The sequence below is a fragment of the Amblyomma mixtum genome, chromosome 2 (assembly GCF_055824585.1).
Source record: "Amblyomma mixtum isolate Tamu chromosome 2, ASM5582458v1, whole genome shotgun sequence".
Taxonomy (NCBI): Eukaryota; Metazoa; Arthropoda; class Arachnida; order Ixodida; family Ixodidae; genus Amblyomma; species Amblyomma mixtum.
Window position 1 is genome coordinate 169,128,103 of NC_143013.1, and position 26,187 is coordinate 169,154,289.

At 49.3% G+C, this 26,187-nt stretch overlaps 2 protein-coding genes across 2 annotated transcripts in view; both read right to left on the minus strand.

Annotated features, from left to right (window-relative positions):
* The window catches only part of LOC149361527 (uncharacterized), a 12,729-nt gene extending 11,062 nt beyond the window's left edge, over positions 1–1,667 (minus strand). Inside the window, exon 1 of the mRNA XM_089567460.1 lies at positions 53–1,667. Coding sequence (XP_089423586.1) covers positions 53–1,527 — 1,475 coding nt within the window. The 5' untranslated portion in view covers positions 1,528–1,667. The remainder of the gene's footprint in view (positions 1–52) is intronic.
* Positions 1–26,187, minus strand: part of LOC149361526 (uncharacterized) — a 49,565-nt gene that overhangs the window by 21,672 nt on the left and 1,706 nt on the right. The gene's annotated exons all lie outside the window — the stretch shown is intronic.

The window sequence follows — 26,187 nt, forward strand, 5'->3', positions numbered from 1 at the left end:
CTGCTGCTGCTGCTGCTGCTGCTGCTGCTGCTGCTGCTGCTGCTGCTGCTGCTGCTGCTGCTGCTGCTGCTGCTGCTGCTGCTGCTGCTGCTGCTGCTGCTGCTGCTGCTGCTGCTGCTGCTGCTGCTGCTGCTGCTGCTGCTGCTGCTGCTGCTGCTGCTGCTGCTGCTGCTGCTGCTGCTGCTGCTGCTGCTGCTGCTGCTGCTGCTGCTGCTGCTGCTGGCTCCCTCCCTTGATGGCCGGGGGTGGCAGGGGCGGAAAGGACCGTGACCGGCTCCGTGAACTGCTCCGTGACGTCCGGGATCTCGAGCGGCTCTGGGAGGACTCCCCCTCCGAGCTGAACCACCTCGGTTTCTCGCCACGGTCGTTCCGGCTGCGACGTCTGCTCTCGCGTCCGCCGCCGTTGTTGCCGCTGTTGGCCTTGCCTCGCGGCTCCCTGGCTTTCTTTAATCGGTCTTGACACTCCCTCGATCCGGTAGCGTGGTTGCCCCCGCAGATCAGGCATCTCGGGGTACACTGGTGGTCTTTTGGCGGGTTTTGCATCCCGCACTGTTTGCAAGCCTTGGCGTCCGGTGTGGGGCACACGTCGGAGCGGTGACCTTGTTGGCAGCAAACGTAGCAGATTTGTCTTGTGGGCCGATACGGGTAGCACTTGTACTCGGCTCCGCAGTAGATGACATGTTTCGGCGTTATGGGTCCGTCAAAAGTGATGACAGCTGTCTTGGTCTTGCCTAGTCTTCGAGCACTGTGGATGGTAACACCCTGTGTGCGCGTCCACAAATCGGCTTTCAGTTCCTCCGGTGTCGCTCCGGGGTCAACTCCGTGTATCACGCCACGCCGGGTGTCTTCCGGTGCGGCCACGTAAGCGTTCACGTCGTATGAGCGTCCTTCGATCTTGAGGCTAGTGATGCGTCTCGCGAGCTGGGCGGCCTCTTCGTTCGGCGTGCTCACGATTATAATATTCGATCCTGTACGGAGCCTGGTGATCAGGTCTCGTCCTTCGAACTTGTTGCTGCATGCCGCGGCTACGGCCCGGGCCACTTGGAATTGCTGGAGCGACTTGACTACAAGTCCCTTCGGTCGCAAAATAATCTTAAAATCGTCCCTGGGGAGCGGGGGCAGCCTTCGCCTGAGCTGCCGTTGCGTTCCTTTCCCGTCTTTTTTCAGCGCGCCGGCAGCTGGAACGCCAGCTGTGGGCGTAGACGCCGGGGATACCCCTCCGAGGTCACCTTGTGCGGCCGGGGAAATTGGGGCGTTTGCCGCGGCGTTCCGTCCGTTTTTTCTCTGTCGCTTCTTTTGGCGTTTGGTCAGGGCCAATTCCCAATTTGCCTCGTCTTCTTTTTGGGTGTCTTGCTGCTCCTGCATGGCGGATTCCTCGATTCCCCCGCCTGCCGAATTCTCGGAGTCGGAGATGTCGAGGAACGCGTCGTCCATCTCTTGTGCTTCTAGCAAATTCGGGGCTATTCTGCTCGTTGAGGGCTCAAAATTTTGGTATTCTGCGGTGCGGGAGGCGGTTCCAGGCTGCATCGCGGTTGCTCAGCGGGCCTGGCTGCCCGCGAACGCCCGTAGTCGTGCTAAGCCTAAGTAGGCTCAGCGGCGAGCGTTTCCCACCAAAAAGTCGCCCGAGCCACGCGGGGCTTCAAAGTCCGGGAATATTGCCAAAAATGGTCCTACCGTCTTGAAACCGGTGTCCGGGTGATCCAGCTTGTGAGTTCTTTCAGATCCAACAAAACGTTGGTGGCAGAGTGGGTCGAGATAGTCCGTGGGGATTGAAATCTGCGGAGCCCATGCGACGCACGTCCGCACTCCTCCGCTACCACAGGTGGTCTCCTTATTTTGGGAAAAAGAGTTTGGGAGCCACAGAGTGGCCCCGCTACATGGTCGGCGTCCCTAGTCCGGGACACCGCACGACGAGGCCCCGTCTCTCGCCCGTTTCACCAGAGCCCTTTGGGACTCAAGCGAGGAGCAGTTGAGGAGGGCAGTCTCCCATGCCTCTCTGGAAGGGGTAGGGGAAGGGGGGAGGTGGGGATTTTGAGTACATGCCCACACCATGTGGAAGATATCACAGGTCTCCCCACAGTGTGGGCATCGCCCATCCGTGTTAGGATCGTAATGTTTTATTATTGCAGGACAGAGTAGAGTACCTGTCTGCAGGCGCCTTAAAGTTCGCTCCTCCGTCTTACTCAGCCCTTTTGCAGGGGCCGGGAAAAGGCGGTGGTTGTCGCTATAATGTGTTATTTCCCTGAATCGCAGCAGCGGCTGGTTAGTCTCCGAGCCAGAAGAGCTGTAATGAGGAGCCCGGTGAGTAAGCGCTCGGGCAGCCGCGTCAGCGGCCTCATTACCTCGTAAGCCCTGGTGGCCAGGAGCCCAAATGATTCGTTTGGGTGTTGGATCAGTGGCAGTCCGTCGTAGAATACAAGCAGCTAAGGGGGAGATCTCCCCTGCCAAGTAATGTTCACATGCTTTTCGGGAGTCCGTGATGATTATTCTCGAATTGGCGTGGGCGGCAGCAAGCGCTATCGCTACTTCCTCGGCCCGCATCGAATTCGGAGCTCGAAAGGAGAGTCCATCAACGTGCATTTCCTGGTGAACGACAGCGGCCGAGTAAAATCCCGTGGGCGATGGCCCTGCTACGTCAACATAATATACACCGGGTCGGGAACCGTGTTGTCTCTCAAGAGCCCGAGCCCGCGCTTGTCGTCTGTTTTCATGCATGTCGGTGTCCATTATACGGGGGAGCGGGGAGACCCAGAGCATATGGCGCCATAGTACTGGGATACGCTCCGCCTCCTCTGGAGTGCAGTCGTGTTGGATGTGTAAGCGGTTTAGCAGGCGGCGCCCAGGAGCCGTCTGCGTGAGCCGCGTGTATTGGTTCACGAGGTGGGCCTCCCGCAGCTCCTGGTAGGAGTTTAGCACCCCCAATGCCTTGAGTTTGGCATTAGAGGTAGCCACCGGGAGATCCAGGGCTCGCTTAGTTGCCTTGCGGATGATGGCGTCTATTCGCGCCTCATCTTGCTTAGTAGTGCGGAGATATGGCACGGCGTAGAGGATCCGGCTAGTCACGAAGGCATAGACGAGCCGAAGCGCGTCCCTGCCCCGCAGACCACCCCGCTTGTTGGAAACGCGGCGGATCATGCGCCCTACCTGTTCGCCTACTCTCTTGAGTTTCGCAATAGAGGAGTCCGGTCTGAGTCTCTGGTGAATGAAAAGGCCCAGAATACGGAGCTCCTCCACCTCTCTAATAGGACCTCCTGACAGAGAGATGTGTATTGCTGTCCTATCCTTTGGGTTCGCTCTGACATGCAGAAGCTCTGATTTCGCTGGAGCACATTGGAGCCCACAGTCATTAGCATACGCATCGACTATGGAAGCAGCCTGCTGAAGGCGGTCCTCCATGTCCCCAAGGCTCCCCTGAGTGGTCCAAATTGTAATATCATCTGCATATAACGCGTGTTTAATGCCTTCCACCCGGGCCAATTGGCTTGGGAGGCGCATCATAGCAATGTTGAACAGGAGCGGTGATAACACTGCTCCCTGAGGGGTACCCCGTGTTCCCATCATGTAAGGGCCGTATTCCTCGCCCTCAATCCGAAGAAAGGCCTGGCGATTAGACAAGAAATCTCTTACATACGCATAGGTCCTAGCCCCACAATCGGTAGAACTTAAGTTGGCCAGGATGCTTCCGTGTTTCACATTGTCGAAAGCCCCTTTCAGATCAAGGGCGAGGATGGCTTTGTCATTGTGTTGCATAGTTGTGGGTCGTATTACATCCCTGTGCAGCTGGAGAAGGACATCCTGTGCAGACATGTGAGGGCGAAACCCGAAACCCAGCACACGGGCGCCCCTTGCGTTTCGCCTCCATCGAAACGCGGCCGCCGCGGTCGGGTTCCAACCCGGGTACTCCGGCTCGGTAGGCGGGCGCCTAACCACTGAGCAACCGTGGCGGGTCGAACGTGAAAGTGCAAAAAAGTTTTGAGCCACAGCGCCGACGGCCATCGCGTTTTCGAAGTTCTAAATAGCGATTTGCTAAGAGCCACCGCTAATGGCCAGCTCCAACTCTCTAATTAGAACCGGGTGTCTTAGCCAACGGTTCGACACAATCCTGTCTGGCAAGGGGAATTATAGCGGTTCAATAAAACATACGCTCGCCGAAAATGGTTTTAAAACATGACGTTTCAAGAGTTCTGCGGGTGCCTTGTTTATTCCGGGTAGTCTGTATGTAAAAAGGTTCCAAAAGCAATCGTGACGATAAAGACTTCTTTGTGTCCAAAATTGTGGCGTTTTCGTAGTCAGTGGTGTGCTGCATGATTTGAGCATACTTTGCTCTGCGGGGGCGTTGGATGTGCGCAATGCGCACGTTGAACAATCTCGCCAGCAATAATAAGGGAATAATTAATTCTTTGTCGAGGTTCTTCAAACACAACGCTCCCACAGAACACGATGAGAAATCGCACACGCCGTGCGCTCTACCACTGCCGCCAGTTTGTACTTCACGGAACGACTCGAGGACGAAAATTTCTCAAATATCCTACAAATGTCCTATCTCAGGACATTGTAGCATTGAACTGAGATGAAACCAGCTTCATCTCTCGCACTCGGCTTTCATTTCGTAAAAACTTCAGATTTAATTAAAGATACTTCTGTACAATAGAGATATAATGTAGGAAGCCATTGTGGCTGAAAATATTATGTGCCTTCAGGAGATATCTTAAGTTACCGCCTCCTCTACTACTTTTATTTCGATAACGAAATGTATAAAGAATTCCTTCTCTCACTCTCAGGTGCAACGTTGCGCTGTAGTATTTCGAAAACACGTGCCTCTGAAAAATGGTTGATTCCACACCACCGAACTAATTACCTTCTCCAGTCATTAAGCTATACAGTGCCAGTGTTACTAAATCAGATCAGTCGATCTAGTTTTAATAACGCTCGAATAACGCGTAAAATTTTGCGTTCAGTGTTTCTGGAGTGACCCGTGTTTGCTGTTTCTGGCGTAAAATGGCAACGTGTTCATTAAAAACATACACATTGTAGTTTAACCTCTCATATGTGCAATTATCGCTTTTTTTGCAGTTTTATGTATAACATCTTAATATCTTTTTTGGTTAGTTTACTTCACCTCTTATTTGTGTAAATCTATGATAAAATGTAACCGTGATAAAATGTATGTGACCGTGTGTAATAGCAATTGATATCTTGTATATAATTTTTTTGTACCGCTGTCACTGCTGCCTGCCACCGGCTTCCAGGCCTCGTCAAGCTGTTACTACAGCTTTTTGCCTGGGAGACCGTCAACATTGTAAAAATGTTGAAAATAAAGGTGAATTGAATTAAATTGAATTATTTTGGTTTGAAACCTGGTCACATGTACTGCATGCTTCTGATGGGGTTGGAGTGTGCAAATTTTTGGGCAATTTGTTGGATTGGCTATTCCACTGAGGCGACAGAGTTCAACTCCTGTGAGAGTTATATAGTTATTGCTGTAGGAAAATATTGTATGTAGAATAACCTGTAACTGCCAACAAATACGGTGAACGAACCAGTTACTTGTTGAGTATGCGAAACTTTTGCAAAATTTGTTTGCTAAAATCCACGACAAAAGAAGTGCGAAGAAAGCTGTTTCACAACCCCTGTGCACACTGTCTGCAATAATTAAGAAAACAGTGACCCACATTCCCTGGACTACAACATCATCTGATGTCCTGAAAACAGACTGAGAAAGTCCTCCAGAGGAAATCTGAGGATGTCCTGAGGACATACTGAGGCCGGACAACAGGACTAAATGAGGACCTTTTGAGGATTAAAAGAGGACGTCCTCAGGACAACACAACGTCCTCAAAAATTAATCCTCAGGACGTCCTGAGGATGTACTTGTGTAGTCTGGGATAATGTTGCCGTGAAGCGAGCACGAAAACACACAAAAACACAGGCAGCGCTGGTCATGCCTCCAATTTGTAGTCAACAGCGATTTCCAACTTTAAATGCAGTAAGGCAACACGAAATATCGAACGATTGAAAAATATGGAATTCTTACATTATATCTCGCTTACATTCTCAGGACGTGACAAGTAATATCTACGAGGAGTCTAGGTTAAGGCAGATATGATGTCGTGGGTACGTCTCCAGCTTTTCCACGAAAAAAGCTTCGTAAATAAGACGTCTGACAGATTTTGCTTTGGTACATAGACGTTCAGACTTAATCTGGACATCTATGGGAGGTTTGTGGTTTGCTGGGCATGAAATGTGCCGAAGGGGTTGTTTATGTAATTACCCTCTCGTGCGGACGTTCCTATATAGGACGAACAGGGCGCTGCGTTAATGAGCGAATCAGGGAACATGAACGAAACGTAGAAAAAAAATAAAGAGGACCCAAATTTTCCGAAATATATGAGATCCTGCCCTTTACGCTCTTGTGAGCCATGCTTCTCATCCGTGAGGATCCTGGCTAGAAGCAGCAATATCAAAGCCACAGAACTGATTGAAACGTTCTATATCAGTAAGAAAGGCAGTTCGTGTGTCAGCGAAACATCTGTGTCTCTGTATCAGGCGGAAAAAGAGTTTTTTGAGCGTTCGTTATCACATTGATGCGTAATTTTGTTCCTCGCACAGGCGCTGGCTGTGTATATACGAGGTCTGTTAGAAAAGTATCCGACCTTATTTTTTTTTGCGAACACCTGATGGATATGAAACAAGCGCGTTTGCACCAGCAGACCTTGAACCGTCGTGCGCATGCACGAATTTTTTCCCGCCTGCCGATAGCGTCAGTCGCTGGGAGGCAGCGTTTGAGTGAGGTAGTGCACAGTGCTCTCGTCGGTTTTTTAGTGCAAGCAAAATGGCGGTGCGACAGGAGCAGCGCTAATGCATCAAATTTCGCCAGAAACGGGGCGACAGCCAAGTGAAAACCATTCGGAATATTCAGACGGTTTTCGGTGATAATGCTTAGAGCAGCCCACAAATTAAGCAATAGTACAACTGGTTTAAAGATGGCCGCACATCGGTGGAGAGAGAGCCACGCTCCGGTCGGCCATCAGCATGCCGAAATGGCCAGGTCATTGCCGAAGTGAACGCTCTGGTGATGCGGGACCGTCGTGTGACTATCCGAGAAATTGCGGAAGAGGTGAACATCAGTAGTTTTTCTGCACATTCCATTATCACCGAAGATTTGGCCATGAAGAGAGTTGCGGCGAAATTCGCGCCGAAGCTGCTCACGGTGGAGAAAAAGCAGCTTCGTGTTGAAGTCTCACAGGACACGCTGGATTCCACAAACAGTGACCCCGACTTCATCAACACCATAGTCACTGGTGACGAGTCTTGGGTGTATGGGTACGACACGGAAACCAAATCCCAGTCGTCACAGTAGAAGCATTTCACGTCCCCAAGACCAAAGAAGGTCTGCCAAATGCTCAGCAACGTCAAAATGATGCTGACTGCTTTCTTGGACTCTCGCTGTGTGGCACACCACTAGTACGCACTCCCCAGGGTCAAACAATGACCGAAGAGTACCACAGGGATGTCCTCGGTCGCCTACGTGATGCTGTGCGGCGCAAGAGACCGGAGTTGTGGTCAACAGGAAATTGGCGTCTCCATCACGACATTGCTCCTGAACATTCTTCGCACTTGATTCGAACTTTTTTGGCGAAAAACCAGACTACTCTAGTTCAACCGGCTCCTTACTCTCCTGATATGGCCCCCTGCGACTTCTGGTTGTTTCCCAAAATCAAGAAGTCATTGAAAGGAGCGCGATTTCAGACAAGAGAGGACATTATGGCTGCAACGACAGCTGAGCTAAACTCCATTCCGAAAAAGGCCTTTTCGGAATACTTCCAACAGTGGCAGCACATCTGGGAGAAGTGTGTGGAGTTCCAAGGAGACTACTTTGAAGGTAATTAGGTTTCCAACGCTCCAGTTGTGCCTTTTTTTTTTCTTCTGCCAAAGGTCGGATACTTTTCTAACAGACCTCGTATGTATCTGGGTTCTGCAAAAAAAAAACTAGTTGTGAGTGGCGCTCTGTCCCGTTTTCTTGTCATGCGTGTGTGTGTGGTTTTTGGCGCCTTTACTTCACAGTGAATTACCTACTAGCCCAGCAAGAAGTTCTCTTAAGAAGAACAACGTCAGTCATTGTCGCACGTCCTCCAACGCCCTTGCAGATCATGCTCAAATAATGCACACCACTGACTGGGAAAATGCCACAATCCTGGTTTCAAAGAGATCATTATCGTCGCGATTGCTTCTCGGTTTTTTTTTCCACACAAACTACCAAGAATGTTACTAACATGACGAGGGACAATATCCGCGATAACTACGCCCACTCACTGCGCCGTTAAGTATGCATATAAGAAGCGGCCCGTTCCGTCCATGCTCATTGTGAACAAGGGGCCCGTTGTGATCCCGAAAGGTCATGTTTTAAAAATCATTTTTGGCGAGCGTATGTATGTTTTATTCAACCACCAGGTGCTTATCTGTAACAGTTACAAGTTAACTATCAGAAATCAGTCACTTGTTGACATGATCAACATTTTCCTGATGTCACCAACACTGATATTACAACGCCGCAAAAGCTGCAGGTCCCCAAAAACATGTGTCTTTTTTTTTTATTAATGGTGGGCTGTACCCTCAAGCACTTGGTAAGTTGGTATATACAAGTCCAGCTTTATTGGACATCGCTTTTAATTGTGAGGCAACTGTGGCGTATTGTAAGGCACTGTTATGAACATATTTGATGGGAATAGTCTGACCTTCCGATGCATAGCAAAATCTTGTTTCTACAGTGCGCTCGCACCGAGTAATTAATATTGCCATCGCAAACCAATGAGGTGCCTTTCTCACAGTAAGTAGCAGAAAAGTAGAAAAGTTCCCAGGGGAGACCTGCGATATATTGATTGTTATGGTGCAGTCACACGCTATACGGAAAATTGCGTTCATAAATTAACTTCCCGTTGAAAAATGCGCTGTTACAGACTTTCTGGATGCTAAATTCGTTCAGTTTTCATTTGTGACCGCAGGCCTAGGAGAGCGGACCGCAATCTCTGTCCCGCTCGCGCTGTGGTGCTCGCTGCCCACACGAGTAAGCGAAGGTCACGTGACACGAACGACAGGGAGTGACGTCACGGACGTCGCTTCCGGCGCGCCAAAGACGCGCTTTCGAAGAGGGCGCACGACAACGAAAGTTTGTTGCGCCATAGCGGTGAGGGCAATCACAGTTTCGAAATTTTAAAAAGTGATTTGGATGTTACTAACCGCCCCCTATAGACCTCCAATTGCAGCCAGGCACCCAACTATACGAGTTAAAAAGTTTATTCGAAATTAGTTAAACAGCATTACTAGTTACTACAATTTATTACAACTGGTTATTACCTTTAATACAACGTCGAGAAGCCATCTCTATACCTCAAAAAAGCCTGTTTCTAAAAATATTGTTCCACCTTCGCTTTCTGCGGAGACGGTTCGCCCACGAGAGCATTGAAATAGAGATAAGCGAGGTAAAGATAAAGGGACGACACGGCGCACAGGCCACGGCGAAACGGACGTACATAGACCAGGAAACGAAACTGAAAAAATGAAGGGGACGCTTAGGCTCCGCATTAATCAATGGTATGACGCGACAGCGTAATTGGCTAATACCCATATATGCAGAAGGCCATTATCAACTTTAGACTCGTAAATACCTGGCAGTCCTCATACCACTCCTGGCACAGTGGTGCAGCAGTTAAGCAATGCGCCACTGCCCTGCGATGGGAGGTGCTCCCTGCGGTAGGTCGTCTGCGGCCCAGGTTACTCTTCCAGAGCTACCAATAATTTTCTTGAACTGCCACCTGCCACACCGGGCACTTCTCTCACTACGCGGTGGGCGGGTTGTCATGACGCCGGAAGGTCACGTGACCTAGACAGTGGCCAACCTGCCCCCTAGGTTGCCCTCTGAGCACCACCTGACAGAGCCATGCTCGAGATTTGTCGCTCACAACGCCGACACCCGTTTTTCTGGTGAACAGGACATGTAAAGCCGTCGCGTTAAAGCGGCCAGTGGTAAGCTTCGTTGCTTGGCGCATGAACTCACTGAGAGAGCCGGTTTACGCACGCTGTGCTGCCTCGCTTTTCAGTGCGAAAACACTGATCCGGAGGTTCAGATCATAGTGTATGCTTGTGCACCAGGCTGGCATATAAGCGAGGGCTTCGTTGTTGTTGTTGTTGTTGCCTGAGTGACATGGCACATACCCACTCATCGTCGTCTTCTAAGTAGCACAAATTTGTGCTTTCGCACTGAATCGAATGTAGTACACATTCTGCAGTTTTTTTGCTTACATTGGCGCAGCGCAACTACAGTAAACATAGGCGTACAATGCTGCACTAAGTGCGTACAGTAAATACAGGAGATATTTTGCACTTTTTTTCTATTTTTTATTGCTTTCGTGCAAGACAGGGGCAACCATCCGGCGGCGGCGACGACTTTCACGCTATCGAACGCGGCTACAGTGAACTAGATTGCACAGTGAAAGGCTTCGAACTTCGTCAGCCAAGTCGGATGGATACAACTCAAGAACAGAGTCAATTAAGAGCCTCTCAAAGGAGGCCCTCCGGCTAGTGGCGTCAGCCGACATGTTCATGACCTCGCGGTTAATCCGTGGTTTATCTCCCGTCACGCTAGCATTGCAGGGGATTAAGCATGGATTAGGCAGAAAATCTGTCGACGCCATTGGCTGGAAGGCCCCGATCCACTGAGAGGCATTTCCGCTTCGTTCTTGAACCACCAATTGGGCCGCGGGAAGGTTCTGACGTAGCGCGAAGCCTGGCTCCAACATCTTTCTCTCTTAACCACGTTCTTCTCCTTAGTTCTGTCTTAAGCCGCGTGATGGCTCTGGCGTCGCGCCAGCTGTGCAGTCTTATTGCACTGAAGTTCGACTCAAGCTCCCCTTGAGCCGAGCTTCAGTGTAATCCTATGACAACTGCTCTGTAAAACAGCTCGCTCCGTAAAAGCTTTTCTTTTTTTATGCAAAAATGAACGGCGCCATGGAAACGCGCGGGCGCTACGAGCAGACGAGACGTCGAAGTACGCAGACCATTCCGCTCTACGTCCGCCAGTTGCCCGTCAATCACAATAATAGACCGCTGAAATGTTCTGGGTCTCGCCCATCACGGGCATGCCTTGGATCGTATCGGAGTGGTGTTGGAGGACGGCTTCTCTTGGTTTTCGCGCTTTTAATTTTCGCTGTTTTTCAGTGTGCACATATTGTTCCATCAATCATAGAGCCCACTTACATCGACCGCAGTTACAACGAATGCTCACTTACTACGAAAGAGGGCGGCCGGTGCTACCGTCAAAATGTCCTTTTTTTTTTGTAGGAAAGGAAATGTCGCAGTAACTGTCTCGCTTCTCGGTGAACACCTCAACCGCGCCATGAGGGCAGGGAGGAAGGTGGCAGCGAAAGAAGAGAGAAAAATGAGCCGTAGTGAACGACTCCGAAATAATTGGGGCCGCCTGGGAATCTTTAAAGTGCATGACATATCGTACAGCACACGGACGCCTTTTTGCGTTTCGCCACCATCGACACGCGATCGCCGCGGTCGGGTTCGAACCCGGTCATGTCAAAATATTAGGACAATGGCACTGCATCTCAGAGATAGAGAGTAAAGCTTATCCAGGGCGGAGTGGTCGGCCGGCGGAAACGTAACCCTGGCCTGCTCTTCCGCAGGGGGGAAAGCGGGAGAGAGGGAAAGGGAGCGGTAGAGTGCAAATGGAAGTTGATACAACGGACAACCGCAGCCGCCACTCAGAGCGAAGGAGGAGGTGCCATAGACTCGAACCGGCAGCGGAACAACGCGCCTTCCACAAGCGCGAAGTGTGCCAACCATCGTGACGCCAGATTAGGGGGATGTCACGCAATGAGAGCAAGATGAGAGCGGGGGATGATGAGAGAGGGGGATGAGAGCAAGTCGTTGAAGGTGTCACGTAACCTCCGACCAGCGCGCGCCAACGAACTGCTATGCCGTGGCATACAAATGACGTGCCACCTGCGTGCCGGTTGGTTAAAGCGTCAAAAGTGGAGACAATGTGAGCGTGACAGCTAAGGCAAGCGAATTGCCACTGAGATCCGAGAAGTTTGAAGGTTTGAACACCCATGCCTTCCTGGCCCAGCTGGTCACATGCCGTGCAGACTGCATTCATACGTTCTGTGCACTCTGCGCTACCATGTCGTCCCTCCAGGAGCCTCGCGACATGACGCTGTCAGAAACATGCGGGATTAGAACCATCTGTCGATTTGCACAGCTGAACGGACCTTCGTCGCCGAGGGCGACCTCGTGGGTGCGGATGACGACGACATCGCACAGACACGCACTTGCGAAACCAGCCATGTACTACGCCAGGTACGAGCACTCTACCAGAAGTCACGCGCTGACGAGGAGGCCGACGTATGCCCCCAGCAGCGCAGCGGCCTGCTGCTGTAAATGTTTTGGCAAAGGCCGGTGCTACAAAGGGTCAGAGCTAAGCCATCCATCTTTAATATTGGGCCGATTGCCTGCGCAGCTACCGCTGCAACCGCTGTATAGGCAGAGGACGACCGCGCTCTGTGAAACACGAATCCCCGCAAACCCAGGGGGGGGGGGGGGGGGGGGGGTCGGCATAGAGACACACCCCCACACAGTCTGTGCTGATGCAGGTGTAAAGGCTCGGACAAATTTTCGAAGCTGTGGGGTAAAGGCTCGGACAAATTTTCGAAGTTTGAGTGCGGGGACAGTGCGGTCGCACCTAGACCAGGGCCAATACAGGTATGAAAGGGTACGCATATCCTGACAGCGAGGGTGGCAGGGCGGTTGGATTAGTGGGTGTTGTAGACGTTGTAATGAGGAAATGATCTGTTTGCGCTTGAACCGCAATTGGTTCCGAAGAAAGGCACAGTAACGACTCACTTCTCGGCGGACACCGCAACCTCGCCACGAGGGAAGGTTTACGGGAAAGCGACTTGGGCCATGAGGGTCGCCGTAGTTGAGGGCTCTGGAAATTTCGACCAACTGAGTTCTTTAACGTGCACTGACATCGCAGGGCCTGTAGGATTTCGCCTTCATTGAAATTCGACCACCGCGGCTGGTATTGAACCCGCATTTTCGGGTCAGCAGCCGAGAGCCATAACCACTGACCTACCGCGGCGGCCCGACGAAATGGAAGGTGAAGGATAGGTGGGATTGGGTTGCGGAATAATTTCGCCCATCTGATAATTTTTAACGTGCACCGACATCGTAAAGCACACGCACGCCTCTTGCTCTTCGGGATGCGGAAGTGAGAGAGGTTCCACCTTGAAGGTCAGGCTTCGCTGCAGATGCCGCGGCTAGCAGCATCTGTTCCTTCATATTTTATTTTCTTATTACCAATAAATAGCCACTAACAACAACCTTGAAGGCCATATTAGTGCTCGCCTGGCACAAGTGCTTCACGGCTAGGAAGAGGCAGTGGCGGGATTAATGTAGTTGTGTGTCTTCCGTGAGTGCGATGCATGGCAAAAGACCAAGGGCGCACCACTGAGCGTCGGTCTGCGCAGTCGCAAAACGAGTCGCAGTGCATGCAATTCCCAGAAACTGCTTGTACAGTGCTGGAAAACTGGGGAGGCTGTACTGCTTTTACGCAAGCATCGTTTTGAACCTTGCATACGAGAAGGGATGTAGCATGAAATGCAATGGCACCAACATACCTGCAGGCTAACTTGCACCCCACACTTGGAGCAAATTTGTCCATTTCACAATGACAACGGTGCCAGTGAAAGAGGATGTAATACCAGGGTGTCGAACCGGAACCGAACCCGAATTTTTGCCCGGAACTGGAGCCGAACCGAACCCATATTTTTTTCGCCATCTTGGAACTGAACCCGAACCGGAACGATTGAAAGGAACCGTTCCGAACCGGTTGGGGGCCGGTTCAGCTCCACTTTTTTTTTTTGCACACCCTGAACACTTTTTTTTTTTTCAGACAAAATGATATAGTCTAGCGCGTAGGTTTGCCCATCCGAGCTTTGTGCGCTGGAAAGTGCGAAAATGGCACCCAGTATATGCTACAACAAAACTGAATGGAGTCTGGTGTCTGGGAAGAAACCTAATTGATGCTTCTGTAATGTACTAGCACGAATTCTAAAGAATTGTACGTCAGGTTTATGTGAAATCTTGAGTTACTACTCCTCTCTCTTTAAATATTTACGTATGGTTTTAATCAAATTGCTAGCACTTATCTAACGCACTAAAGGTCTATAGACACCAAATTTTTGCTTGCGTGTTTTCCTCTTTCAAACGATGCTTTCGACATTGATGTATATGGAGCACCCCGTGGTATTCGCCTCCGACCGAGAAGTAAATTATATTTGAATTTCTTCTTGACGCGCTTTTGGTTTCATCAACCGAGCGATGGCTGTAACGTGTAGTTGAAATCAGGTTACATGAGGCACGAAAAAAACGCAATATGACTGCCAATATGTAATTAGTTGTAATTCTAGCTATTGAAGCAGGCTGGTTTATGTGCAATAGTTAGTGAAAACAGCGTATCAGCGTTTATATCAGAGTTTTTCGGCTCCTCAGAGGACCTAAAGTTACTGCACGTTACATTATCGCTGGGTTGATGAAACCGAAACAGCATGTGAGAATAAATTCTTTTCTAAATTATTAAGCGGCCGTAGGCGAATACCAAACAGTGATCCAGGTATTCTATTAGCTAGGGCATCATTTGAAACAATAAAACGCGCAATAGAATTAGTTGGGCATAGTACTTTAAATACCGATAGAGAATACCTTCATTTTCTTTGCGTCATTTACCACTGCCCCGACCGCGGTCGGAGCAGCGGCGTGGCCGCCCTACGTGGCGGCTGCAGCTGCAACGAGTAAACTGGTCTTAGTCACGTGGTCTTAGCCTTAGGAAAGCCTTAGGAGAAATGAAAAGAGGGAAAGCAGCTGGTGAGGATCAGGTAACAGCGGATTTGTGAAAGGACGGAGGAGAGATATTGCTAGAAAAACTAGCCACCCTGTATATGCAATGCCTTGTGACCTCGAGCGTACCAGAAGCTTGGAAGAACGCTTACATTATATTAATTCATAAGAAAGGAGACGTCAAGGAATTGAAAATTACAGACCGATCAGCTTACTGTCTGTTGGCTACAAAGTATTTACTGAGGTAATCGCTAATAGAGTCAGAACAACCTTAGACTTCAATCAACCAAATGATCAGGCAGGCTTTCGTACAGGATACTCGACAATAGACCATATTCACGCTGTCAATCATTTGGTAGAGAAATGCGCAGAATATAACCCACCCATATATATAGCGCCCATTGATTACGAGAAAGCATTTGACTCAGTGGAAACCTCAGCTTTCATGCAGGCATTGCGCAATGAGGGCGTAGAAGAGTGTTATGTACAAATGTTGGAAGACATCTATAATGACTATAGAGCTACCATAGTCCTGTATAAAGCCAGCAATAAAATTCCAATAAGGAAGGTTGTCAGGCAGGGAGACACGATCTCGCCTATGCTATTCACCGCCTCTATACAGGAGGCAATCCGAGGCCTGAATTGGGAACAGTTGGGGATAAGAGTTAATGGAGAATACCTAAGTAATGAGCGATTCGCTGTTGACATTGCCTTGCTAAGTCACTCAAGGCATGAACTGCAAGGCATGTAGACAGGCAGAGACATACGATGGGGCTAAAAATTAACATGCAGAAGACCAAAGTAATGTTCAATAGTCTAGCAAGGGACAGCAGTTCGCAATAAGAAAATATGTCGACTTAGTGTTGGCAGTGACCGCTGATCCGGATAATGAGAGGGAAATAACTAGAAGAATACGAATGGGGTGGAGCTTATATGGCAGGTTCTCTCAGATCATGGCTGGTAGTTTACCGATATCCTTAAAAAAAAAAATTGTACAACAGCTGTATCTTACCGGTACTCACCTATGGGGCAGAAGCGTGGAGGCTCATACCCGTGCCACACGGACAGATTTAATGCCATTAAGTGCTTACTGCCTTAAGTTTTAATGGCATTCGTTTGGTGCCACACGCGTAAATTTAATGGCATTAGCCTTACTGCCATTCGCGACCTACTGAGTTCGCGACAACTCATTCGCCCGTGCAATGCGTACTCTCGTTCCCATTCCACACGCAGAAAAGCATGCAGTTTTGTTAGTAACAACTTCCTAACCAGTAGGAAATGGTTAATTCTTAACTTTCAGTCAGATGAGGCATTCATATACTGCATTTTCGATGCGAAGAGCGCCGTTTTAACCAGCCTTATTGACAGGTACTCTCGACTTGGGTGTTGACATGCGAGTTTATGGCAACTTTTTCGACTTGTAAAGCAGGAACAGCCGTATTTTCTAGAAAATCGTTTTTACATTACATTTGAACAACATTCCAGATATATTGTGCTCATTAGGAATGTTTATATTCAGATGAAACTTCTGACTACCTTGCAAGCGTTATCGTCATAGTCACTTTCGATAATGGCATTAAATGTGGACGTGTAGCACCAACTCCGAAAATAATGACATTAACAAACGTAAGGCCTTAAGCATTTACTGCCATTTTATGTGCGCGTGTAGCACAGGTATAACAAGGAGGGTTCAGTTTTAGAGGACAACGCAGCGAGCTATCGAAAGAATAATTATAGATGTAACGTTACGAGATTAGATGCGGGCGGAGTGGGTGAGGAAACAAACGCAGACAAATGACATCCTGGCCCAAATCAAGAGGAAGAAATGGGCTTGAACAGGGCATGTAAGGCGAAGGCAAGATAACCGATGATCCTTAAGAACAATAGAGTTGATTCCAAGAGTCGGCAAGCGTAGCAGGGGACGGCAGAAAGTTAGTCACAAAAATCCGCCTCACAGGTGGGTGATGGGGGTGGGGGGACGGTGAAGGTTGTTGAAAGTGCATTTTTAGCAGTGAGGGGCCGGATGTGCGCCCACCGGGGTGTGGTGTGCACGCACGCACGGACGCGCACACACGCCCCCCTCCCTCCTACGCCCCCCCCCCCTCCCCCCTCCCTCCTACGCCCCCCCCCCCTCCCCCCCCCCAAAGAACACAGTGCGGTTATTTTTGTGAAAGGAGGCTATAATCCTTATGCAGTAAAAAGAACAACTAAAAGAATATCCATTCTCCGAGTTGGATTCGTACCAGTGGCGGCGCAACAGAAAAGCCCCGTTAAGAGATGCCTTACGCTACTCGGCCATCTCAGAGGATTCTTGTTATCTTTATTGCATGGAATATTAGGAATCTTTTTGACCCTCCTCGTGCCTCGCTTGATCTCGTCGAATTCAGAGATCTCGGTATAAGTCCTTACGCCACCATGACTCCCTTACTCCACCCGCACATTAAAATTCCGGAACCATCAGCAGTCAGGAAGTTAAACTTGCGGAGCATATTCCTCCTGCGATCAAGAGCGGTTCTCTGAACATTGACCTCGTTGAACGCAGCAGTTCTGCGTGTTCATTCGTCATGGGGGTTTTACTCACGCTAAGTCGTCCTACAAACACGAAGAGTTCGCATGGAATTCTGGAGTCTTTCTACCCAGAAAGAAATGTTATAGTGAAGTGCATGATCTCAATGTCTTTTTTAAGAGACTGCTGAAATATGTACTCCCCCCCCCCCCCCCCCCCCTCCAAAAAAAAACACAGCATCACGACAAAAAATATATATTTTTTTTGCTCAATATTTCTCGTTGCTCCCACAGGCAGCAGTTCACTGACCACGGCCCAAACGCCACCTTGGCGCGAAGGTACGGCCTAACGCGTAAGGCCCGTGTTTGAGGCGTGAGAAAGGTTTTTCTGGCCGTTTGAAACTACAGCCGAGCCTATTTATAACGAACCTGACAATCACGTGATTTCTTTCGTTATATCAGATGTTCGTTGTAAGTTGACTCTCCGTATAACAGCCAAAAATACTAAGGCCACTAAAAGTGGCGTTTATTTCTTATAAACTGCGTTATGCGCACCTGCTTGTGCAAAGCAGAGCCTGCGGCGGCTCTTTCCAGGCTATCTAAAGCGGTCATTTAATCCTCGTCAAGATCTTTGCTGCCAATTGTGGTTGAAGCGATCACGGCAGCTGGTGGCACGTCGGCCACATAAATAAGATACCTGGCTGTACGGGACTGCTCGTAGTTGCTGTTCAACGTCTTCGTCAGAGCACGCGCTTCTGCGATTTTGTGGTCCGCAGGAACGTAGTTACCCGAGGAAACATCTGGCACGGCCGCTTGATGCAAAGCGCAAAGCGAGGTGCGGCCAGCCACGTCGCGCCGCCGACAGTGGGTGAGCATGTCCTGGCGAAGTTTACAGTCGCGGCCGCTGTTTTCGGTGGGGGCGCCACTGTTCGGGGACAGGTCGCGGGAGTGGACTCCCGAAGCGCTCCTTGCTTCGTCGTGTTCGAGCGCGTTTGCGTCATGTAAAACCGCGTTTGCGTCGTGTAAAACCGCGTTTGCCTTCAATATTCAATGCAAAATAAAAACCAATACTACTACTACTCACGTTCCTCATGTCTGCAGTGCTTTATTTGGATTTTCTGCTGTGCGCGTGAGTGAGCACGTTTGCCTCGCGTCTGCGGTGCTGGATTTTGACTTTTCGCGTGCGCGTGAATGAATGTTTGCCTCGTGTCTGCCGTGCACTCTTTGGGATTTTCGTGCATGCGTGTGTGGAGGTCAGGGACGTGTATGGGGCATGATGCCGCGCATCTGCCGTGTGCCACTGTCCGTCACGAACTCCAGAAAACAGCCAACTGTGAGATATCATGAGTTTCCCTCTGAACTACAGCGTCGAGAAGCGTGGCTGTAAATATCGCTCGCCAAGGACTGTCAGGGAAAGGAAGAGAGTGGGTGCCAAGCGACAGGTCTCTGGCATGTTCCTTGCATTTTACAGAGAATGACTACAAAAAGTAAGGTCAAGGAAGGTTCTTGTGAACGGTTCCTTCCTTTCTTGTATGACCATGCAATAAAAGTGTCAAGTACTTTGTGGTTTTCTCGGCTGCAGGTGGGCTTATGAAGTTCCACAACTTCAGCTATGATCGTTTTTTTTATATATAAATTGCAATAACTTGTGTATATAAGAGCCAAAATTCGACGTGACACGAAACGGAAATTTACTGCGCGTGACCAGCTGTGCGTGTCCGTCTCATTCACGGTCTACATGGGGTAGCGAGAAGTGAATAAAAATCAGGGAGCACTTTGACGATCTAAAGTGCGAAGAGGCGAAAGCCTTTAACCGCCTCTGTCGCTGCCCTCTGCTTGGCGACTGTTGAAGATCGATTGGCGACTCTTGAACGCTTCCGTACGGCATCGCGAGCGCGTTTCGTAGCGGGCGACATTGGAGCGCGCGCGGGCTGCATCCTTCCTCGATCAACGTTCAGCGAGCACCTGAGAGAGCTCTGGGTGATACGACCATTGTGCAAACTTTTGACGTCAGTGCACATGCGCCGTTGTTAAACCACCTGAAAATTGCGCATGGGGCACTGCGCATGCGCAGTGTGCGCGTTTAGTGGGTATCATTAACTAATTATCATTACTGTTCGTACATCTACTGTTTCGCTCCTGTTTCGCTCCTGAGCACCGTTAGCAAGGTAATGGAGCACTTTATTTTTAAGCATGTAAGCAGTTTTCTGGAAAATAATAATTTCTTTTCTGAGGGACAGAACGGTTTTCGACATGGCCTATCCACGGTTACGCAACTACTACACACTACTAATGATCTCATGGCAGCTTTGGATCAGGGTGGGCAAATTGATATACTGTTCCTCGACTTCGAAAAGGCGTTTGACCGAGTCTGTCACAAAAGGTTATTACTTAAGCTAAAAAGTGTATTGCAAAGTGAACAAATTTTGAATTGGCTTGATTGTTACTTATTCAATCGACAACAGTATGTCTGCATTGAAAACTCACTTTCTTCATCTGCCCCTGTATTATCCGGTGTACCACAAGGTTCTGTCCTTGGACCTCTTATTTTTTTTATCTATTTAAATGACCTGTCTTTGGATTCCTCTGTACAATGCCGGTTCTTCGCCGATGACTGCATCGTGTACCAGGTCATCGAATCTGTGCAAGATCAAATTGTGCTACGTGATTACCTCTCTGCAATTAACAGTTGGTGTCAATCCTGGCGTATGAACCTGAATGTCTCTAAATGTGCCCACATGATGGTCACAAGAAAGAAAAAACCGTTAATATATACTTATAAAATTAACAGTGCTGATGTCAAGCGGGTTGACAACTTCAAATATCTTGGTGTTATAATTGACTCCAAATTAACGTGGAACGCACATGTTGAATATGTTGTGTCGGCGTCACTAAAAAAGCTGTGGTTATTAAAGCACCGCATGAGGCACTGCACTAGTGCAACAAAACTTGCAGCATTCACGACACTCGTTAGGCCAATTCTTGATTATGCTGACACTGTTTGGGACCCTCATACTAAGAAAAACATCAATCACATTGAAGGGGTACAAAAGAAAGCACTTCGATTCATTTTTAACGCTTACCATAGAAGTATCTCTGTTTCATACCTGAGAACACGAGCTGGGCTCCCGTCGCTAGAAATGCGCCGTAAACTACACCGCCTACACATGATGTACAGTATTGTTAACCACCATGTCAAAATAAATTTTCATACTTACATGCACTTCAACGAATCCAGGAAAACGAGAGGCAAGCACAGCAAAACAATTGTAATGCCGCAGGTTAAAACTAACGCCTACCGCTCATCATTCTTTCCTCGAACCACAGCCGAGTGGAACGCCTTACCCTATGAAGTAGCTGACATGCCCTCAGTTGAAACTTTTGTTACGGCCGTGTCATATTATCTATGATGCAGCAAGTATTTCTTTACAACGCTTCTTGCTTTGCCGTCCGCCTTTCAAAGTGTATTCCTTCTTTCTTTTTTGTGTGTTTTTTGATTGTGCACATTCCTTAGTGGCTGATTGTCAATAGCATGTTTTCTTTCTTTGCCGCTGTTACTCACCTTAGCAATTGTTCAAGAACAATGTATCCACTCCTGCTTTGACTGCCGAGAGGCAGTTGGCAGTATTTGATAAATAAAAAATAATAAAAAATACTACTACACCATTAACTATCATTACTGACTTTTCAAGTAACCATTATTGACAGCTGCCGCGGACGCATGGACGGACGGACACGCTGGCGAGTCATGAGCCATAAAAGGCTTACGCCTTAAAAGTAGATCGAAAGCTTCAGGCGCATTAATGCAACATCCTCAGGTACAGCCGCGCGCGCCGTCGTGCATCGTATAGGCGGCCGTTATGGACAGCGTTCAGGCATACACTTCCTACCTGCTGCGGTGATTGTGACATAATCGGCGTTTTCAATGACTACTTAAAAATGCAATCTTTAATGAGCAAGTAGAAAGTGCACTGTTTACGCCTCAAACAGTGAGCAACGGGTGTACCGCGCAGCTGTCGCGGCGTTTCCCTGCGAGCAGTTGTCCCCGAGCAGTGGCGCCGCGGCGGGCGCACGGAGAACTAGGCCCAAGACGCCGTTTCTGTGCGACGTGGCGGGCCGCACCTCGCTTTGCGCTTTGTATCTAGCGGCCGTGCATCTGGCCAGCTATGGGTCAACTAAGCGTTTTCACAAATCTACATGCATCCGGTCACGTGTGTTTCGAGCTTCTTGTTTCGTTCCTGGGTTCATGCAGCGACGAAATTAACGCAGCGCTCGTGGCGCAGAGTGCATCAGTTGCACTGCCCACTCTATGACGCCGCCTGCACTTGGTATCAGCGCAAAAGATGGAGCCGACTGGGGAGGCCGTGCACACAACGTGACCAGCTTGGCTAGCAAGGCTTTCAAAATTCTCAAATCGCTGCTGTTACATGGTTAGCAGTTTCGCTTTCGACAATGTCCCTTTCTCACGCGCACCGCGCTTCTCCCACGGGATGCTTTGGCCAGCCGGCGAACACGCAGGCATTGAGTGCCCTCGTAGGCCACCGACGCGGGCTTTCCGGCGGTTACTTACTGGTTCTATAGAAAGCTATAGCATATCGTTACCGTGCTTACGTCACCGTTTACAGCGTTACCAAACGCCGCTTATTCCAGTTAGCGCTGCGGACTGCAGTGCCGCCTTTTATTGCATTTTTTGGGTAGACGTATTCTTTCCCGGGCGGTGTTGTGAAGGCTGAGAGGCGCTTTCTCATCTCCGCAATTACTTGATGCACCATCTCTTCAAATACCGAGAGTAGTTTACGGCGCCTCCTCGTTCGCTATAACCGAGTGGTGCTGCCAAATTTTTTGGTTGTATCTGCGACGAATTGTCATTGTTCTTATGCGTATTTTGACGGTAGCACCGTGCCCGCTCGTAATAAGCAAGCGTTCATTATGTCTGCGGTCGTTATAGGTGGGCTCGCCTACATCCGCTGAATTCGCTTTAATACACTGACACCAAAAAGGCTAGGTACGGCTGCAGATATATGGGTAAAGGAAGTAATGACCGTTCACAACCTTTGTCATTTGCCTTGTGGAGAGGTCGTACAGGTATCCCAAGAAGCGAATGGTGAGAAAACCGAATGTATCAGAATAAAGTTCTCTCAAAACCATGTCCAGAAAAGACAGACGAGCACTTAGTCGCCTATGTTGCACAGCTCCCAGAAAGGGGTTGTTTTGTAGTTTTGAAAATAAATGCCCTGAAACAAGTTATTGGACAAATGGTGCAGGCTGAATCACCAGACTCTATCAAGGGCCCAAAAAATCTGCAGACGCACAGGCTCCCTTTGATAGCGCCCCAGAAAAGTTACAAAAATTCTATGTAGTGCTAGCATACCTTCTTCCAAGGAGAATGCTGCATTTGCAAGAATGATGCAACACAACATCCCAAAGAAGATGTTATCAATTTGCGTCCGTGCAGAAAAGAAGTGATCGAAACCCATCCCAGCGTGTTTTTTTTTATCATACTGTATTTATCAGAACAAAAAAGGTTGACGTCAACATAATAGGCAAAGCCGTAATTTTTCACTGTAGTAGCGAGAAGCCACGATTATCTGTGTTTTTGAAGATACTGATCTATATAGGGGCTCGAGATATATAACGCGAGTCACAAAGGTGATATCGAAGCGGAGATTTCAATAAAATATGTTTGGTAAGCTCTGGATAGGAAGAGCCAGTGCTCCCAAGAGGCTCTCGTTGGGTGGGAGATGGGCGTTTGAAGGGTTCTCGCATATTCGCGTACCATGTAGGAAAGGAAGGGGGGGGGGGGGGTGACTGGCAAGTCGGTTTCGGGGTGACGGAAAGGTGTCTGTCTGTATACAGGCGCCGATACACGACAGCTTCGTTAATAGTGCGCAGGAACGTAGAGGCCGCTTGCGGCGGTCATGTCGGCGCGCACGGAAGTGCACTGCATGCGTACGAGAAATTCCCGACTGACTCGAGCTTCAGGATAACCAATTACTCGCGCTACGGGGTCTCCGAAACTGCTCAAGCTGGAGGGTGTTGTAGATGCAAAATCCAGCGGCTTTTCGCCTTGCACCTTATCAGACGGATTATTGCGTACATAGGGTTGTTCGTTTTCGGGTAAAACCCCATTTTACCCGATGTTTGCACCCCGAACGTGTTCCTAAAATATCGGGTAACACCCGATTTTTGCTGATTTCTGAAACAATTGTGCCCACGTAATTACTGTGCCTGTAGTTGGCGCGCAGGCGAGAGGCGGCCGACAGACAGACAAGACAGCGCCGAAATCTCCACAAAATGGGACTGTACTTTGAAACCAGTTGACATTGTGGAAAGTTGACAAAGAAAGTTGACAAAGAAGAAAACCAGTTGACATTGTGGACCCGATTCTTGGCCGATCCCCCAGAGTGGGTATGTGCCATTCTGTCGTAGGCTACAACAACAACAACAACAAACTGGGAGCCATACTACAGTGGTGTAGCCGTGCTCGATCCGTTCCAGAAGCGGCTGCTGAGTCAGTCGTTTGATGACTACCGACCTCTCTTTATTTCCGTGATGGACGATGTGGGCTCGCTTCGCGAAGATTTTAACCAGTACTTACTTGCTGGAAGCAAGCCCCACAAATGAAGGTGTTGAAGTGGAGGACTATTGGAACGACGCAACTGTGCGTTACCCAAGGCTAGCAAATGCAGCGTTGTCATTATTGTGCCTAGCTAATGGCAGCTGTGACGTTGAGCGAGCGTTCTCTCAGCTAAGATACCTGCAGAGACCAGACAGGTCTCGGATGGAAACCGAGATGTTGCACATGCAGATGATTATGTATGTTAATAAGGACGTGTAGAACTTCGATGACCAGCCCTCGTGAATAAAATGTTTTTTTTCTCAATACTGACCTTTGCCTCTCACTGCGAGTAATAATTAATTACCAAAGAAACGCCAAATTTTGCAATATTTTCTTGAAAGCAGCCCAAAATATAGCCCTAATTGTCACCCACCGGATAGAGCAAATCGAATAAATTATTAGTTACCAAATTTAACACGACAAAACCCGAATTTCGGAGTTTTTCCACGAAAAACCCCATTTCTCCCCTGTTATCAAGCCGGAAAATAACGCCCGATTTTTACCGCCCGAATATGAAAAAATATAAAACCCGAAAACGAATAACCCTAAGCGTACGCAGTCGATATACATTAATTTCGAGTTCATTTCGTTTTGTGGCTCTTGCCGTAAATTCTTTTTGCCGCGGACAATAAATAAAGTTAATAAAGTGAGAGCATCTTACATTAAGCAAATTTTTGCATTTTTATGCGAAGCATATTACAATAGGTAACCCAAGCCCTTCGTGACGGTTACACGACGTGCACACCACTTGACACAATGACGTCACGACAGATGAGAGACGGGGCCCCAACTCGTGCCGTCGCTGCGGTTGCACGCCCTGCAGACCACGTGGTATGGTGACGTCACACCACGTGACACGACGTCACGACAGATGAGAGACAGGGCTCCAACTTGTGCCGTCGCTGCGGTTGCACGCCGTGCAGACCACGTGGTATGGTGACGTCACACCACGTGACACAATGACGTCACGACAGATCGCCGTCACGCGCTGGGAGAGGGAGAACGATGCCATCGCACAGTAGCCGGAATGTCCTCGAGCGGCATTCCCGCGCATTTCGAACGCGCGTTCACACTCGGTGTAGGTAGAGTGTACGAGATTAGAATAAACCTATTCTAGTACACTCTAGTGTAAGTGAAACGCTCGCTCCACCGGGCAGGCGGACGCGGCTTCCGTGGCAATCCAGGCGCTCACCCAACGCGCGTCTCGGGGTTAGTCGGTGTTCCGCTGTAGCCATGCCGTTGTCTTCCCCCCCGACGAAGGCTTCTAGTGGTTGTATTAAAATGACCAAGTATTCAACCAAGGAAAGCCATGTATTACCAAGCCTAGTCATCAATATGCTTCGCATCTGACTAGGCTTAACCTTAGCTAAGCCTCAGCCATTTTTATGCGAAGCATATTGCTAGAGCTACCACTCACGCCGTCGCCGTGGGACCCCTAGCCGTGACACCACGTGACATCGGATGAGAGAGCCGGCCTCCACCTCGCGCCGTCGCCGTGGGACCCCTAGCCATCACGCCACGTGACATCGGATGAGAGAGCCGGCCTCCACCTCGCGCCGTCGCCGTGGGACCCCTAGCCGTCACACCCGCGCATTTCGAACGCACGTTCACACTCGGTGTAGAAACGCTCGCTCCACCGGGCAGGCAGACGCGGCTTCCGTGGCAATCCAGGCGATCACCCAACGCGCGTCTCGGGGTTAGTCGGCGTTCCGCTGTAACCTTGCCGTTGTCTTCCCCCACGACTTCTAGTGGTTGTATTAAAATGACCAAGTATTCAACCAAGGAAAGCCATGTATTAGCAAGCCTAGCCACTAATATGCTTCGCATTCCCCAGGCTTAGCCAAGCTGAGCCTCAGCAATTTTTTATTCTATATATCGATGGGCCAGAAAAAAAAAGTAGCCAGCATAACACGGTTGATTAAAACCCATCTACTTTCTAATTTTTTTTTTGCCCTGAACCCGTTTGAACCGGCTCAGTACGGTCCGAACCGGTTCGAACCGGAACGGAATGCCGCTCTGGAGCTGAACCCGTAACTGAACCAGAAAGGTGTGAACCCGAACCAAACCCGAAAAAATTCCGGTTCGACACCCTGTGTAATACTTAACAGGACCGCTACCACACACACACAGCCAGGAAACGGGCAACACAGGCGACAAAAGAAATC